Source organism: Poromitra crassiceps (assembly GCF_964638095.1).
Source record: "Poromitra crassiceps genome assembly, chromosome: 19".
Lineage (NCBI taxonomy): Eukaryota > Metazoa > Chordata > Actinopteri > Beryciformes > Melamphaidae > Poromitra > Poromitra crassiceps.
The window spans coordinates 17366161-17383936 of NC_139646.1; the positions used below are offsets into that span (position 1 = coordinate 17366161).

Sequence of the window (17776 nt, forward strand, 5' to 3'; positions counted from 1 at the left end):
TGGAAGAAGATGGGAAGGCACCCCAAACTTTGGAATCCACAGTGGACGGGATACAATCAGAAGTCCTCAATGCAACCGAAGAGGAAGAAGCAGCAGAAGAAGCAGTAGCTGAAGCGGCAGCTCTACCTGAAGCTGATGAAGCGGCTGTTGTAGTAAATGAGGAGGAGCCCAAGTCTGTGGAAGCTCCTGCTGTTGACCCCCCCGGTGAGGAAGTGGCTACCACAGAAGATGCAGAGGAGTTGATTGCAGAGGATCCACCTGCTCCCGCTGCAGCAGATGAGGAGGAGGAGGCAGCTGCACCTCCTTATGAAGAAGCTAGAGATGCAGCACCTGCAGTGGAGGAAGCAGGTGAGGCTCAGACTCCAGGCCCTGAAGAGGCTGCCTCTTCTCTGGAGGCCTCCCTGGAAGAGCCTGCCCCCACGGAGGAAGCGGCACCTGTTGAGGAGGCTACCCTCAATGAAGAAGCTGCTCCAGTGGACGAGGCAGCTCCAGCTGAGAAGGCCCCTGATGCTGAAATGTCAGTTGAAGAGGCCGCAGTCGAAACCCCAGAGGAGGCGGTTGAGGATGCACCAGCACACGAAGAAGCCGCACCAGCTGTGGACACAAATCAGGTGGCAGTAGCCTCCACTGGATCAGGCTTGGAGGTCCTTCCAGCTGCTGAACCAGAATCAACATCAGAGGCACCAGTGAAGGAGGTCAAGCACTGCCACTCTGCTCCATCAGCAGAAGAGGAGGTGGCGCCACCTGCTGCCCAGGGAGTGCAGGGGGAGCAGCTGGCCAGTGAGGGAGTCATGGATATAGCAGAGGAGGACAAGGAGGCACTGGTGGAAGAAGGACAAAGTAAGAACACAAACACAACACAAATATGTTTGTGTGTCTGGGTTTCTGTCATGTTCTGCTATTTTGGGATCCTGAGATGGATTGGAAAGACAGTCGCATATTACAGAGAGAAGCACATTGCCTGTGTGCAGAAATGCATTATAATGGACAATTGTCAGTGGTTATACCAGTGGTTCTCAACCTAGGCTCCAGGGACCACCAGGAGTCCTTCAAGGCCAAGGGTATTCCAAGGGGTCCTCAGCAAACTGATTACCCTTCAACGTTATTTCATTTACAAGAAGTTACAACAATTAAAGAATGTAGAACAATGACTGTTTCCATCACAGTTTCACTGTTATCTGTCTACCTAAAATACAGACAGTCATGGAATTCTGCACAAAATCATATCTAACAATAACAATATTCTCAGATTTGGGTTTGATAGACAAAATCTCATGAAATAGGGTTCTGTTGCTCTAATGTGGCCTAATCGAGGGGTCCTTGATATGAAACAGGTTGAGATTCACATATAGATGACTAGATGATCAGATTCTGATCAAATGACCAGATTCAGATAAATCCTGATTCAGGAGAAGCACAAGAATAAGTCACGGTAAAGCCGACAATGTTGTTGAATGGATTATCATGTCCATTTTGCGTCATCTGAGACTATTCTATTTCTGCCTGTATCCACAGTGTCACAGCCGTCTATATGGACTGTAAAAAGCTGCTCAGTGATGTAATAGTACAGTTGAGAAGGTAAAGAGTTAAAAAGAGACATAGAAACACAGCTGTCTGTAGGACCGCATAGAACTAGACATAGTAGAATGGACATAGCAGGGGCGATGAGGGTAGTGTGAATCAGTGTGAATCATATTGGCTCATTATGGTTTTTTTAAGAGCTCGCTACAAAATCTGCTGCTGGCTGAAATTGACTGAATCCTGTATTAGAGACGATAGTGGATAACACATGTTGGGAAGACTGCACAGATGTGTAACATACTGTATGTCCATTCTACTTCAGATTCTATGATAAGAACTATAGGTAGTGGTCCCTAAATGAGTTGTAATACAGTATAGTCATGTATTTACTCAACAAAACTATTGTTGTTTTTGATCGTTTCAGCCACACAGTTGATGGCGATGGAGGCGGCCCAGTCGTGAGATGAAGACAGCCAGATGTGCCAAAACATTCACCTATCTGTCAGTCAAGCCAGGATGACCAATGACAAGTACATCAAGAGTATAATTACTTATGGGTTGAATGATTGTCTCCTTTCTTGAATCTATAATGCTTTAATGTTTCTGTTCTCTTTCTGTTCCTGTTTCTGTCCATGTTGTTTATTACAGCAGGAGGACATCTTTGTAAGGTTTTGGATTGTTGCACTTCCTGCTGTTTATCCCTGTGGAAATGTATCAGTATGAAATATATTCCCATTATCTTTCACTTCCTCCAGGTGCCACTATTGCAAAGCTTTTCATGACCAGTTGAATGTAACCTAAGTTTCTTGATAGGCGGTGAATTGTTAGAATGGAAGTGGTTAGTTTTTGTAATTACCCTAATCTTGTGTTAGAGTTTTTGATTAAAGCAAAAAATAAAGAATAATCCAATAAAAGGGTCCTGTGGATACTCTTTTCAACACAATAGACGGTTGTTTTTAAACAAAGGATTTGGTTTATTGTAGTCAAAGTTAATCAACTTTGTTATAAATATATGAAACCAAAAAAGGCTACTTTAGGAAGAATGTAATTTTCTTCATTGTTCAATATCTTTAGTCGGTTTAATGTAGAATAACATTGAGCTAATATCATTGGGGGTGGGGAATGCAACTTAAATCTTGTCACTGGCTTTACACACCTCTGCAATGTACCATGAAGTATAGGCAAGAAAGAACACACATTGGAATCTCCCTTTTCAGCCTGTTTCTGCAGGTCTACACACAAAGATCTGGGAGGCATAACAGCCTGAACAAATCATAACTGGCACTCCTAAATCTACAGTTTGCCTGCTCAGCAGCTGGAAGACCAACATCAGAGATGAGAGAGAGACAGGTCACACTTCTACAGTCACACTTCTACAGTCGTGTGTGTGTGTGTGTGTGTGTGTGTGTGTGTGTGTGTGTGTGTGTGTGTGTGTGTGTGTGTGTGTGTGTCTGTGTCTGTGTCTGTGTCTGTGTGTGTGTGTGTGTGTGTGTGTGTGTGTGTGTGTGTGTGTGTGTGTGTGTGTGTGGGTGTGTGTGTGTAGGAATGGCATTATAATCAGTCCGTATTTGCCAAAGAGAGGGTTTGGAGGCACAGGGACAGACAGTGCTTGCATCGTTTAGTTTCATTGTGATACTCTCAAATTAACCATTCATAAAACATGAACTATATATCTGGGGTGTGTTTGATTTCACAATAGTGTGACGCAATTAAAAACCTGAACAATCAAATTACAGTAAAATATGAAACATACAGAATAACTACAGATAGTGCTGGATGCAGCAGATACCTGCCTACTGTAGAATGGTGGAGTCCAGTTACATTATGTCTACTTAAACAGAACTTAAACAGCCCCTCCAGACATTAAAATAATTATATTATTATTAGTTGGAGAGGAAAAATGAATTATACTTCAGTACCCCCCGATCGGTAGCCGAGTTAATTTCAAATATCTTTGTGCACTAGGCCTACAAATAAAGAGATATATATAGATAACAGTTGACATCAGTTTTGCTGCATTCTCTTCTGCTCAACCAATGGTCACTATCAACATGATAGCCCTAACGTTTATACGTATCTGTATAAGCGCTGTTGCACGGTGCTGGTGAATGTCAGATTAGTTTATTGACCACTTGGTGGAGACAAATACTTTATTTTGATCTGTTGGCTAACATTCTGGTTATTAGCTCTTTAGGAGAGTTGTGTTCATCACTGGTATAATTAAGACAGAGCAAGAAAATGAATAGAACATAATCAACTATACTTGTAGCCACACATGTTTGGTTATAGTTTATGGAGTAGAGATTAAGTCAAACAAAGGGATAAACGTGTTTCCAAAACTCGGCCAAAGAAAAAGAGGGGAAGTTTAGTCCAAAGAGGATTTATGGTTTATTATTCTACGACGTGACGTCACGAGTGTCATTCGCGAGAACAAGCAAGTGAACTGACAACAGGCTTTGACCTCCATTAATGGAGGGACAGCCCCTCTTTACCAGCTGTATCCATTGTCCCATACAAAGAACTGTATCGTCTGTCTGGTGGTTTCGGGGCATCACGGAGACAAACAAACAGCTACAGTAACGATAGCATTGGAAGAGCTAGCCTTAGCTTCAGCTTGACAGGAGACAGCAGGATCGAAGCCCGTCCGGAGAGGAGAGCTTTCAAACTGGATGTCACACACAGTGACAGCGCACTAAGCTCAACTTGTCTGAAAACGCATTCATCCAGCATCACCGAGCAAGAAGAAGACTTCCAAGGTGTAAGGTCAGGTGAGCTGATCTAACAAACGTTAGCCAACGTTCTGCTGCCTTCTTCTGACAGCTCAAACAGCTAATTCAGCTAACGTTAGCTAACATTAGCTAAGTTTGGTTGATGTCAGTTGCCATATTATTCCGCTCATGCTGACGGGAGTTAGCAGGCAAAACAATCTATTTCTAGCCAGATTGCTGCTTTTGAACAATGTGCACTCAATACATTGTGGATTTGGTGCTTTTTGTGCATTTGGTTTGGGTTTTGCAGAAAGATTCATAGCCTGCTAGTTAGGTTAACTAACGTTACATTATTTACGAGATAGCTGCCTGGCTAATAATTCATTGGTCAGGCTCGCTGCATTAAAGATCAAAGGTATTATTGCAACAGTAAGGTCCCTTTCTGGCTTGCTGTAGTGTGCATGCCTGACATAATCTTGCTTTCCATTCGTAACCAATACAAACAAGCAACTGCTGAGTGACTGCAGGCAGGGGTGGATGTGGATCCCTGTACTAGCAAGACCGTTCACAAGACCCTGCCTCTCTGTATGAAGTAGCTAGTTACTAACCTAATCAAACTAAACTAGCTTCAACACACTTTGTAGAACACAGCATGTACATATAAACTAGTGCCAGCTAGGACACTGCCACTGATGCCATGCCAGCTTAATCTGGTAATACTATAGCTATATCTCGTTGCTTGTTCAAAGTTTCATCTAGAAAAAAGACTGCTGTTAGAACCTGCTTCCTTCACCCTGCTGCCTGTCTGGCACCCATAATGGACCCTGAAAGGTCCCATATCATGCTATTTTAACTGTATAAAGCATGTCTCAGGGGTCTTTAAAACAAGGTTATGAATTATGTTGCAAAAAAACAACAATTCAAATCCAGCCTCTGTGGGTCTTCTCTATGTGCTCTGTCTCTCCCCTCATTAACTACGCACTGTTTTGATAAGATAAGACGATCTTTTGGGATAGATCCATCTTCGGTGCAGGTAATTGTTTTCTGTAAATGTTTCCATTCTACACAGCACAGCTATGCTACAGACAACAAGGTTTGCTCTTCCACATTCAGTTGGCGGGGTGGCGCTGTGAGCGGGCAAATTAAGTTAGTGTTACTTTGTGATGTCATAAAGTCACAGAAGTCAAAACGACTCGTTTGGAGGCACTTTTTCCTTACATGGCTGGTGTGGCTTCATCTGGGGGCCATGTGTTTTGAACCTTCCATGATGTGTCTATAGCACACCCAAGTCCTTTTTATAATCAAAGAAGCAAGGACATCTTGTTTTACACAGGATGGCACCAGGGTGGGATTTACATGGAGGCCATGGCCACCGTTGCCCCTCCCTCTGGCCGTGATGCCCTGTGATCCTGATCCCTAAGGCCACCTTGGCAGTGCCCTGCTACCAGCCTGCTACTGTCAGTTGCTTTAAAATAATCAGTGGTCTCAGTTTAATGTAGCCTGCCCTATGCAAAGGATGTGTAATTGGCTATTTTTTTATTATTATTATTTTTTAAATCGCTCTTCACAGTGTCAATAATAGAGCAATCGCCTTTCTGCCCTGGCATGTGGTCTTGTGCCCTAAACGCTGAAGGCCCGATGGCCCTGCCCCTAAAATGACGAAATCCCCACCGTGGATGGGACCTTAATTGAGTTCATGTGGTGGACGGTGATAATAAAGTGACAAATGTATGTAAGAGTTGGCATCATGTGCCAGGCGCTCTCAACCTGCTGCCAGTGCCTCAACCCGCTGCCAGTGCCTCCTCCCCTTTGCTGTATTTTGCATTGGACCGTTAGTGCTTTGTGCTGGTAAATGATTCACCAGCTTGCCGCTTGCCCAGCCCATGTCTCCTCTGGTCTAAGCAACAGTGAGCGCACCAGTTGAACGCTGCCCTGAAGCTTTGCTGTTGGCCAGTCTGCAGCGCTGCTTGAATGTTTTGTGTTGGAGCTGATGAGAGAGGGGCTGTAGGGCAGGCAAACACACACACACACACACACACACACACACACACACACCAAGCGCCAGGGTTGGGTTACCATGGCGACTGGATGGATGGGGGATGATGGGGAACAGGAGAGGTGGGGGATTGCTAATAAAAGCAAACCATGGATGTCAAGCAGTGGGACAGGTGTAGAGTCTGTGTGTGTGTGTGTGTGTGTGTGTGTGTGTGTGTGTGTGTGTGTGTGTGTGTGTGTGTGTGTGTGTGTGTGTGTGTGTGTGTGTGTGTGGTGGAAGGGGACGCACTCACCTGGAGGGTGATTGCCAAAATGAGTCATATCTATATTTAGGATATAGGATCGTATTAGATGCCTGGGGGCTGTGATCTGGCAATGCACAGAAGGCTTCACTGTACTCCTCTTTGAATGATGAGAGCCTGAACCTGACAGTGTAAATGCAAAAAGTCATAACTTGACTAGATGAAACTGAGGCGCAGCCGTGTTTGTGTGTGTGTGTGTGTGTGTGTGTGTGTGTGTGTGTGTGTGAGTGAAGGGAGGGGGAGGGTGAGGGTCAAATAGAACCTGAGGTCATACTTGCTGTGTATTTACGTGTCGTGTGTGTGTGTGTGTGTGTGTGTGTGTGTGTGTGTGTGTGTGTTAAAAGGGCAGGGCACAAGGCAGGGCGTTGTATCGTTAGCAGCCCCAGTTACTTGGAACAAAAGCTCTGTTGTTGAAAGATCATGTGATGTCTGTGTGTGTGTGTGTGTGTGTGTGTGTGTGTGCGTTCGTTCCACCCTGGTCATGTGATCCGGGGGCAGGGCTCGGGCTGAGAAGTGCTGAGTCGCTCTGAGAGGTTCCTTCCACTGCATGGAACAGGCAGGCTGTAAGCGTGCAGGCAGAGAGAAGAGGAGGATGGATGGCTGGAAAGCAAGGCGACACAAGTCAAGTGGGATGTCAGACAGAAGGGGAGAGAGAGACAGACGGAGAGAGAGATGGAGGAACACTTCTCTCATTCCTTCATTCTCGTCCTCCACTTTTTGTGGATCTTTTCAAACGGCAGCGGAGTGTAGATGCCTACTCTGTGAGTATCATGGACTCCTGTGCGACACCAGTTTGGATTCTTCTCTCCCTTGTTGGAATGTGTCCATTCATTGGGATTTCATGGTGGGAAAGTTGGACTGTCAGAATTAATCTGCAGATTAAAGACTTTCTGATTGACTCGTCAGTCGGACTAATGGAGTCGAGCTCCCCCTCTGCTTTCACCCCGGTAATACAAAGTTAAAAGTACACGTTTATTTGCCTGTTTCTGACATGCTTTACTGATTTAATTCACATGTACATTTGGAGATATTTAGTGACTCTTATCCAGTATGACTTTCAGTGAGCGCTGTAGCGCTGCAGTAGGAGCTAATTCATTATTGTTATAACTAAAAGAACAAAGTGCAAGGGTCACATCAACTGCTGTCTTGTTTCTAGCAATGATCCATTCTTTCGCTTGGACCGTGCAAAGGGAAATCACATGCACATGCTGGCACTGGCAGTGTTTGAATGAAAGCCTTTGTTCAACATAATATAGGCCATTTACACCTGGCGCTAACATGGGTTTTCTGTGATCAGATTGCAATCAGATTGTGTTTTATCACTTGAAATGCCAGGTGTAAACACCCCCAAAACGCATTGAAGAAGGATTGCAATCTGATCGGCCAAACCACCTCCGGAGGTGGTCAGGGATGCATTGTGTACACATTGAACACAAGTGTAAATGCAATGTGTCCTCTCAATCTGGATACAGCAACTTTATGCGGATTGAGAGGACAACCATTTCTGCAATCAGATTGCAGAAAACGCATGTTAACGCCAGGTGTAAATGGCCGCTTAGTCTAGTTTGGACTTGGTTTAGGTGTGACTGGTGACATGGCAGCCGCATGTGGTTTAGGTGTGACTGGTGACATGGCAGCCACATGTGGTTTAGGTGTGACTGGTGACATGACAGCCACATGTGGTTTAGATGTGACTGTGGTGACATGGCAGCCACATGTGGTTTAGGTGTGACTGGTGACATGGCAGCCACATGTGGTTTAGGTGTGACTGGTGACATGGCAGCCACATGTGGTTTAGGTGTGACTGGTGACATGGCAGCCACATGTGGTTTAGATGTGACTGTGGTGACATGGCAGCCACATGTGGTTTAGGTGTGACTGGTGACATGGCAGCCACATGTGGTTTAGGTGTGACTGGTGACATGGCAGCCACATGTGGTTTAGGTGTGACTGGTGACATGGCAGCCACATGTGGTTTAGGTGTGACTGGTGACATGGCAGCCACATGTGGTTTAGGTGTGACTGGTGACATGGCAGCCACATGTGGTTTAGGTGTGACTGGTGACATGGCAGCCACATGTGGTTTAGGTGTGACTGGTGACATGGCAGCCACATGTGGTTTAGGTGTGACTGGTGACATGGCAGCCACATGTGGTTTAGATGTGACTGTGGTGACATGGCAGCCACATGTGGTTTAGGTGTGACTGGTGACATGGCAGCCACATGTGGTTTAGGTGTGACTGGTGACATGGCAGCCACATGTGGTTTAGGTGTGACTGGTGACATGGCAGCCACATGTGGTTTAGGTGTGACTGGTGACATGGCAGCCACATGTGGTTTAGGTGTGACTGGTGACATGGCAGCCACATGTGGTTTAGGTGTGACTGGTGACATGGCAGCCACATTCTTGCAGATCCTGTAATGCCCGTTTGAATGGAACTTGCAAGTCCTGTTTCAGATCCTCAACTGTGTGTGTGTGTGTGTGTGTGTGTGTGTGTGTGTGTGTGTGTGTGTGTGTGTGTCACTGACCCATTTCTGAACTCTCCATGGAATAGGAATATCAACTGTTGGAAGGTCAGACAATAGTGTGTGTGCAAGCATACATGTTCCCATCATTGTGGAAGGTAGAAAGTGAGGAAGAAATAGGGAGAGAACACAATGAGAAGGAGAGGAGGAACTTGCCCGACAAACAATCATCAGAGTCAGCGATAAATTAATACATTTCTCTCTGATTATGCCTAATAGCCTACATGTAGGCTGAAAAAAACACACAATAGGAAGGTCTATTTTAGGCCTCATGTTCAGCAAGGATACTAGCTAATGCATTGGCTGTGGTGAAAAAGTGACGTGACACACAAAACACACACAGGCTACAACTGTCTTTTTTTTGTGCCTGTTTTTGTGCCAGATAGGAGATGGAGGGCATGCCATAAGAGATGAATTGTGAAATATAAATATTCATAGGAAGCTCACTGGAAGGAGGAAGTGGATGGATCGGAGGGAGTTAGTTTAGTTTGACTGTAGAAAGTAAGGTGGCGTTCTGTGACTTGATGTCCTGCAGAATTAGCGGGAGTGTAAGTGGACTTTCAACCCTCCGATATAGACTCGAACATCGGCTAGCACCTTTCCCCTAAGGTCGATTGACTTGTAGCAACCCCATAAATGCCTTTATGCACGCAAACAAAAATAGCCAAGATTTGACATTTCATTCTCATGGTTTTAGATGTTATGTGTTTACAGTGACGGTTGCAAACTGTTCTCCCCTTTCGTAAAATGTAGAACGTCAAAACAGCCGTCTATCGGTCGCCATGGTGATGACTGCTTCCAACTCTTCCACTATAGACCAAATCACCGTGACGTCACCATGTAAACAACATTTACTTCCGGGTACCACTTCGGGAAGGCGGCAGGTTTAAATTTGCGTGTTGTCAAATAAATGCTGTCAAACTCTCGTTGTTTTCGGCCGACTACTTTCAATTTAAATGTTCAAACGGTTGGTAAACATGCTTGTCCGACGTATCTAGCCTTTCTTCTGTGTTTGTTTTATGTAGTGTTAGCTAGCTAATAACGTTTGTTTACAACTGTCAAACTCGCTGTTTTTTTGCAGACTCGTTAACGTTACGGTACAGACAGAGGCTACCAACAAGTAGTGTCAAATTTGGCGCCCCAAGTCTGTAAATTAATTTCTATCCTCCGATTCCTCTCCCTCCGAAGGCACCTTCACAGCTGCTGCGAGTGTAACTTGATTCAGAGTGACACTTGGTAGTGCGACTGCGGTAGGGGATGGTTTGGGATTGAGCCAACTAAGTGTGGATTTGCCCTACTGGTCGAGCACAACTCAGGGGGGAAAAACTCAGAACACTCAGAACAGTACAGTACTGGACTGTTTAGTGCAGCTTGGGGTCTCCGTCGAGCCTCAATTGCACACAGTGGCACTCCAGAAGCAGCCGCAGACAGTTTGACGGCAGCTGAAACTGTGGAGCTGTGCAGCAGTTTGGAAATATGTGGAGTTTTGTTTTTGGTGTAGTCTGCTTCTCAACTGACGGTGTGGTGATGGTTCACTGCTCAACAAGTGAGTGTGTATGTCATGCGGGTGCCTTGATGTCTCTGTGAGCTCTGGATGTGGGTGGATATACTGTATATTACTCTCTGCATGAACCTCTTCCCATCAAAGCAGAGTGTATCACTCTATAGATTAGTGTCTGCTGTATGCCATCAAAGCAGAGTGTATCACTCTATAGATGAGTGTCAAGAGTGTATCACTATAGATGAGTGTCAGAGTGTATCACTCTATAGATGAGTGTCAGAGTGTATCACTCTATAGATGAGTGTGAGAGTGTATCACTCTATAGATGAGTGTCAGAGTATCACTCTATAGATGAGTGTCTGCTGTATGCCATCAAAGCAGAGTGTATCACTCTATAGATGAGTGTCAAGAGTGTATCACTCTATAGATGAGTGTCAGAGTGTATCACTCTATAAATGAGTGTCAGAGTGTATCACTCTATAGATGAGTGTCAGAGTGTATCACTCTATAGATGAGTGTGAGAGTGTATCACTCTATAGAGAGAGTGTATATCACTCTATAGATGAGTGTGAGAGACGAGTGTATCACTTATAGATGAGTATCAGAGTGTATCACTCTGTAGATGAGTGTCAGAGTGTATCTCTTTATAGATGAGTGTCAGAGTGTATCTCTTTATAGATGAGTGTCAGATGTATCACTCTGTAGATGAGTGTCAGAGTGTATCTCTTTATAGATGAGTGTCAGAGTATATCTCTTTATAGATAAGTGTGAGAGTGTATCTCTTTATAGATAAGTGTCAGAGTATATCTCTTTATAGATAAGTGTGAGAGTGTATCTCTTTATAGATAAGTGTCAGAGTGTATCTCTTTATAGATAAGTGTCAGAGTATATCTCTTTATAGATGAGTGTGAGAGTGTATCTCTTTATAGATGAGTGTCAGAGTGTATCACTCTGTAGATGAGTGTCAGAGTGTATCACTCTGTAGATAAGTGTCAGAGTGTATCACTCTATAGATAAGTGTCAGATGTATCACTCTGTAGATAAGTGTCAGAGTATATCTCTTTATAGATGAGTGTCTGCTGAATGCCATTGAATAATTGAACAGAGGAGTTCCTCCGTAGCCGACACCATGTCTGAACAACAGCCCAGGATGACTTGTCAATTATACAGTAGTTCGAGTTCCTGGCAAGTCCTCCTACACAAACGTTAGAAGATGTGTGGTCAGGCCATAGACATGGTTCCCATGGTCATGGAAAACCTGGAAAAGTCATGGGATTTCCTAATCTTCTTTTCCAGTCCTGGAAAAGTCATGGAATTAGTAAAATCCTTGAAAGGTTTGGAAAAGTCATGGGATTTTGTGTGATTTGTGTAATGGAATTAATTGTTACAGTAATCTTCCATGGATAACCTTTCATATACCATAATGGCAAATTTATTTATGTACACACCTCTTTATAAATATTGGATCTACGATGGAGTATTAGGGCCATGTATGATGAAAAATAAAAATTGAAAGTAAGAATTGAAATTTCGTGAAGAAAGTTGACATTTCAGTATTAAGCACCAGGCAATACAAAAAATAAATCAGATGAGGAAGTTGTTTTTTCCCCTTTCATGAGGGCAAATACACAACATAAAATGTTAAGAAATTGCATGATTGACAATGAGAAACAATTTAGAAAGTTGTCCTTTTGGAGATTCTGGGTTCTGGAGGACACAAATGAAATGCAATGCTTGCAGATTGCAGAGTGCATTCGTTTTGTATGTAGCTGTAGAGTACAATGTGCTATACTGTACTCTACTGTCCAGTGTAAGAGTCCCCTAAACTACCAAAGTCAGCCTACTAAACCAGTACGAGTAGTTGGTCCATCATGCGGTGTGTGTGCGTGGGTCTGCCTGCCTCCCTATCTGTCTGTCTGTGTGTCTGTCTGTCTGTCTGTCTGTCTGTCTGTCTGTCTCTGATCCTGCCTTCAGGGAGAAGGCTAGCCTGGGTAAACCCAGCCCCCACGTGACCTGCTCACCTAGCAGGTCACTGGGGGCTGGGTTTACCCGATCCGATTCCGATTCCTGGGGTCACGATCCGATTCCAGAATCGATTCTCGATTCCAACGATTCTCGATTCCAACGATTCTCGATTCCAGAATCGAGAATCGATTCTCAATTATGTAGTTTTATATTGCAATAACACACAAAGGTAAATATAAGACAAAAAATGACAAATGTATTAATGCTGAACTTCAAATTCAACTTCTGTATTACAGTCAGGGCCTAAATTCATTTTGCAAACTAGGGGGGAATTCCCACCTTATGTTCTTCAGATAAGATGGATTTATAGGCTGGGGGGGATCTGTAGACTTTTGGGGGGAATACATTAACCAGAGTTGTGCAAGAGGTGGTGGCACCGTGGCAGTACAGTACACAAATGACATGAACATTTGGACACTTATTCAGCCGGTATCTTGCATGTTGCGTTCAGGTGCACTGTAAAAAAAAAAAATTTTTTTTTTTTTTTTTTAACGATTTTAAGAATCGATTCTTGGGAGTTTGGAATCGATCCAGGAATCGTGGCATTAAGAATCGCGATCCTTTCAGAATCGATTTTTTGGAGCACCCCTAGTGTGTGTGTGTGCGCACGTGCGTGTCTGCGAGTGAATTACTTGGCTTCCCGTCAGTCCATAACTTCCTGTATTAGCATCCAGACACTTCCTGCAGGCCAAACCCAGAGGGGAGTAGAAAGGGGTGGAGGCCTTCTTTACCAAAGCCTTGGACTCGAGTTTGGGACAGATGGGGCAGAGTGGAGGCACTAAGCTGCACCCCGGGCCAGATGAGAGTCACTTTTACTTTCTAAAGAATTGGGACATGTCTGTTTTGCAGTGCTTAACCAAAACTCGCTTTTCTTTTTGGTAAAGTATCTGGGACCAGTTGCACAAAACACTTTGAGTTAAGATTTTCCATAGAGTCCGAGTTAAGGTTTCCATCAAATAAAATCGGGTTGCACAAAACACCCTTAAGTCCTGTCCTTAAATTTTCCTTAAACTGTTTAACCTTAAGGAGAAGACTAAGGTGTTTTGTGCAACCGATTTTATTTTATTTACCTTAATTTGGACTTTTAAGTAAAATGTTAACTCAAGGTGTTTTGTGCAACCAGACCCTGGATTTGATGTTGGACTCGGTGGTTAGCACTGTTGCCTCACAGCAAAAACGTCATGCATTCGAACCCCGGTCCATCCCAGGTCCTTTCTGTTCGGTTATTATGTTCTCCCCGTGTTCATGTGGGTTTCCTCTGGGTTCCTCCCACCATCAAAGCCATTAGGGTTAGGGTGGTGGTGTGGGTGGTGTGGGGCCAGCAACCCCACCCCGTAAAAACCCACTTGCTCCAGAAACTGCAATCACAGACTTCCTCTGTATGAGGAGTCTGTGAAGTCTGTGATTGCCCGGAGTACATTGGCGTTTGGCGCGTGGTTGCAGCGCTAATGCTCAGTTTAGGAGCCTACAGGGAAGAAGAAGAATCTGGATTTGATCTGATGATGCTTTATTAATCTTCATGGGGGAATTTAGGGCCATGATTTCCGCAAAACAGAAAAAACTGACAGAATCATCAACTGTAAAACATGGAATATTGCATAATTTTCCATAATTTGGCTGAAATTGATATAAAAAAAGGCCTAATTATGAAAAGAACAAGTAGACCTAATTATTGTTGTAACCTAAATTATTTCATAATTGTAAAATAGGCCTGGAAAAATAATTCTGTTTTCGATTGGGGTGTTTTGAGGGGGGGGGGTCGCTCTTGTGTGGGACCCTTACGTCACCTCACAACTTGGTTTTCACTGTGAGAAGCATGTCGAAGAGGCTGTCTGAGAGCCAAGTAATCAAAAAACAAAACAAAGAAATATCGATATAGCACCTAAATTAAACTTAAAATGGAAAAAACTGAATTTGGGAAAAAATTTAATGGAATTTGAAAAAAATAAAAAATAAAATAAAACTGATTTCATATGGCCCTAGGGAATTCTCTGTGTGTTTAGGGTGCAGCAGACAGCAGGGTGAGCTACAGTACACAACAGCACTTTTGCAGCTGGTCTTGATTATTGCCTTGAACAGGGACACTGTCCACTCAGGGACTTGAACCCAGGTTGTCTGGTTGAAGGATAAACTCTCTAACCACTAGCATGTCCTGCTGATTCAGCATGTTATGGCGTTCATCGCTGTCATCAAACTCCTTTTTGACCAAATCTAGCCACACAAGTGTCAAAGTTTATCACCAAAAACAAATGTTTTGTTAATCGGCCGTCTTTTGTCTTCTCCTCTCTGCAGGGACCGCTGTTCACCACACTGGCAGAGGCCGCGAGGTGGAGGCGCTGTGGTGAGCCCTTGGCAGTGAGCACAGCTCCCAGAGGAGCATGAGTCATGACCTCAGTGGTTTTGATCGACACTGGTGGGACGGTGGTGGAGTATGTCACCGACGTGGAGGACCCGCAGCAGGTGGGGCAACACACACACACACACACACACACACACACACACACAAGCAAGCAAGCAAAAGTAACATCTTAAACTTTCGTTCACTACTAAATCCGGCTTCCTTTCTCTTTTAATTTCTTCTCCCTTCACTCTTTTTTCTATCTTCCTGGATGACGTCCTCCCTCTGTGTGCCTCTGGGCAGCAGGAGGGAGAGTATGAGGTGGATCTGGAGCTGGAGGGAGAGGTGGAGGGCGAGTGTGAAGCTGAGGAGGCCTATGATGAGATGCAGGAGGGAGAGGAGGCTGAGGGATACTCAGCAGTCATAGTGGGGGAGGAGGAGCAGGGTTTCTCGGCCGAGGTGCTGGTGTTTGACGACGAGGCCTACCTGATGCAGGAAGTGGGAGACGAGCAGGAGGTGGTGACACAAGGGGACACAGGTGAGACACACTCCTTTTTTTTATCATGTTTTTCTTTCCCCCCTCATTCCCCCCCCCCCCATTTTCTCCCCAATTGGACTTGGCCAATTCCCCCTGCTGTCCTGGACATTGCTCCATCCCCTCTGCCAATCTGGGGCGAGCCGTAGACTAGCACATGCTTCCTCCGATACATGTGTGAGGAGTTCCACCAGGAACGTAGTGCATGGGAGGATCATGCTTTTTATTTTTATTGAAGGTCCATTTGTGAATTTTACACAAAAATCAAAGGTCCAGAACAATGCCAGTAATAACATACTGCCATACTATAGTATGGTGCCTTGATTGATTGATTGGTTGATTGAATTTATTTGGATATAAAAGACAGCGAAATCCAAGGGATGTACATGTAAAAGTGTGGACACTTATTTCCAACATGGTCCCTGGTCTTAAAAACAGAACATACAGTAACACACTACATAAAATTTACTACATAAAATTACAGAACAATTAAGAATAAAGGAAAACGAGAGATACAAGCAACAAATGTTAAAAAACTAGATTAAATAAAAGAAAAGACTCCGCCCACTACTCTAGCTTACTCAGCAGGAATTTTTTCAGAAGGTTGTTAAAACCACTCAGAGAATTTGCAGTTGTAATTCCGTTATGGATCTTGTTCCACTCCTCTCCCCCACATGTAGAGGAATATACTTCTTTCCATCTTGTTTTTTTAGATTAGGTCGTTTCAAGGCCGCTACACTAGCTCTGGTGTTCCGGTCGTGAGCGTCCTGAACGTTTTGACCACGTTTTCCGCACTCGAATTACAGACGTTTAGGCGGAAGCATTTAGAAATTGCGAGAGCCAACCGTCTGTTTTAAGAGACTAGTATTGTGCTGGCGCAAAAAACAACGGGTGTATGTCAAAAAGTCTGTTGTCAAAAAGACTTGGAAGATGGTTTGCCCAACCTTGCTGTGATGGTGTTGACGGATTCTCTTGCGCTTTACGCTTGGTTCACACCAAAAGCACGTCAGAAGCAGCGTGTCACGGAAGCGTCGAGCAGCGTCGAGCAGGAGCCTTGCCATCGACACCTGAAGCACTCTGTTTTGCCCCGCGCCAGTCACAACTTGTATTGACTTTCATGCCTTGCTGCTCGCGTACTGCTCACGTGAAAAATAGACCAGAGTCAGACGGCGAAACTATCACTGTAGCACGCGTGCAGCGTTGCTTCGGCGAGGCAACGCGCTGCAGCCGGTGTGATCGGTCTCCCCTGTTAAGGGACGCCGAAATGAAAGCGTGTCCGCGAGGCGTTGCTTCAGCGTAGGATAGGCGTCTGGTGTGTTTTGGGCTGTCAGCCCCTCCACAATATCAGCATGTTGTGATGGCATTGCACTACACACACAGTCCCTTCTGGTAAGCGCTCTTGTTTTGCGCCGCTGCTGCTACTTTTTTGGGTTATGTATTGGCTCAGTGGGGGAGGGGCAAGCCCATGCAATACCTTCAAAATCAAAAGTCAAGCCTCTGAAAAATGTCAGAAGTTATCTAGATTTAATAAATTGCATTATGGTGATCACTGTTATTCTGTCAAGTGTTTTTATTGTCTGTTTGAAAAGGGACTCACTTGGTTTTAGAGTACCGGTAGTCATGCTTGCTTGTTGTGACCAACTGGTGATGCAAGCAGTATCCTTGACTTCTTCATGTTAACTACAGCAGCTGTTCACTTGTTAACATAAAGCCCTTGCTTTTGCCTTTGCAAGACTATAACACACACAGACAGACACCACTGACTAGCCAGAATGCTCACGGCAAACTTGACTTCCGTCACTAAGAAACCTGTTCTACCCTTTTTCAAGCTACTGATGTTGTTGACTCGTAATTAGTTTAGCATAATGCCAAGGATCAAATATGGTAGAAAATGACAATCACCCGTTTGAATCATTTTCCTGATACCATGTATGCTCTTCTATATCGTCACCCGCTTAAAATAATGGCCTACGTCACTACGTTTTTCAGAAAACAAAAAACTGAACCAAATACAGAATATAGGATATTTATTAATCATTCCACAAAAAAATGTTATGACAATAGATGACTATTGACATACAAATAACACTGTAAATGATGTAACATAAAACGATTAGATGACTGATTAGATGACTTAGGCCAATTTACGAACATGCCATTGTGACTTAGGCAACAAAAAAGAACTGACTTAGGCCTGACTTACAGTTGCATTTTATGTCAAGTGTGTGACTTAAGTCACACGCTTGACATAGGCCATTGCACTACCAGCTAGGAACAGCATGATCCTTTCAATTAAGGACTTAGGCCATTTTACCAGAGGTGGCC

The 17776-nt window shown here is 44.2% G+C and overlaps 1 protein-coding gene across 5 annotated transcripts in view; it reads left to right on the forward strand.

The window, feature by feature from the left end:
- The first annotated feature begins 4031 nt into the window (after positions 1-4031).
- LOC310793748 (ETS-related transcription factor Elf-2-like) overlaps positions 4032-17776 on the forward strand; it is a 29703-nt gene continuing 15958 nt past the window's right edge. For 2 of the 5 annotated variants that reach the window (XM_083655627.1, XM_083655631.1), the window contains exons 1-3: positions 4032-4289; positions 14871-15038; positions 15220-15454. In XM_083655627.1, the coding sequence (XP_083511753.1) occupies positions 14964-15038; positions 15220-15454 (310 nt within the window). In that variant the 5' untranslated portion in view covers positions 4032-4289; positions 14871-14963. Of the gene's footprint in view, positions 4290-7158; positions 7474-14870; positions 15039-15219; positions 15455-17776 lie in introns of those variants that run through there. The other 3 variants (XM_083655630.1, XM_083655628.1, XM_083655629.1) reach the window with 3 other exon arrangements.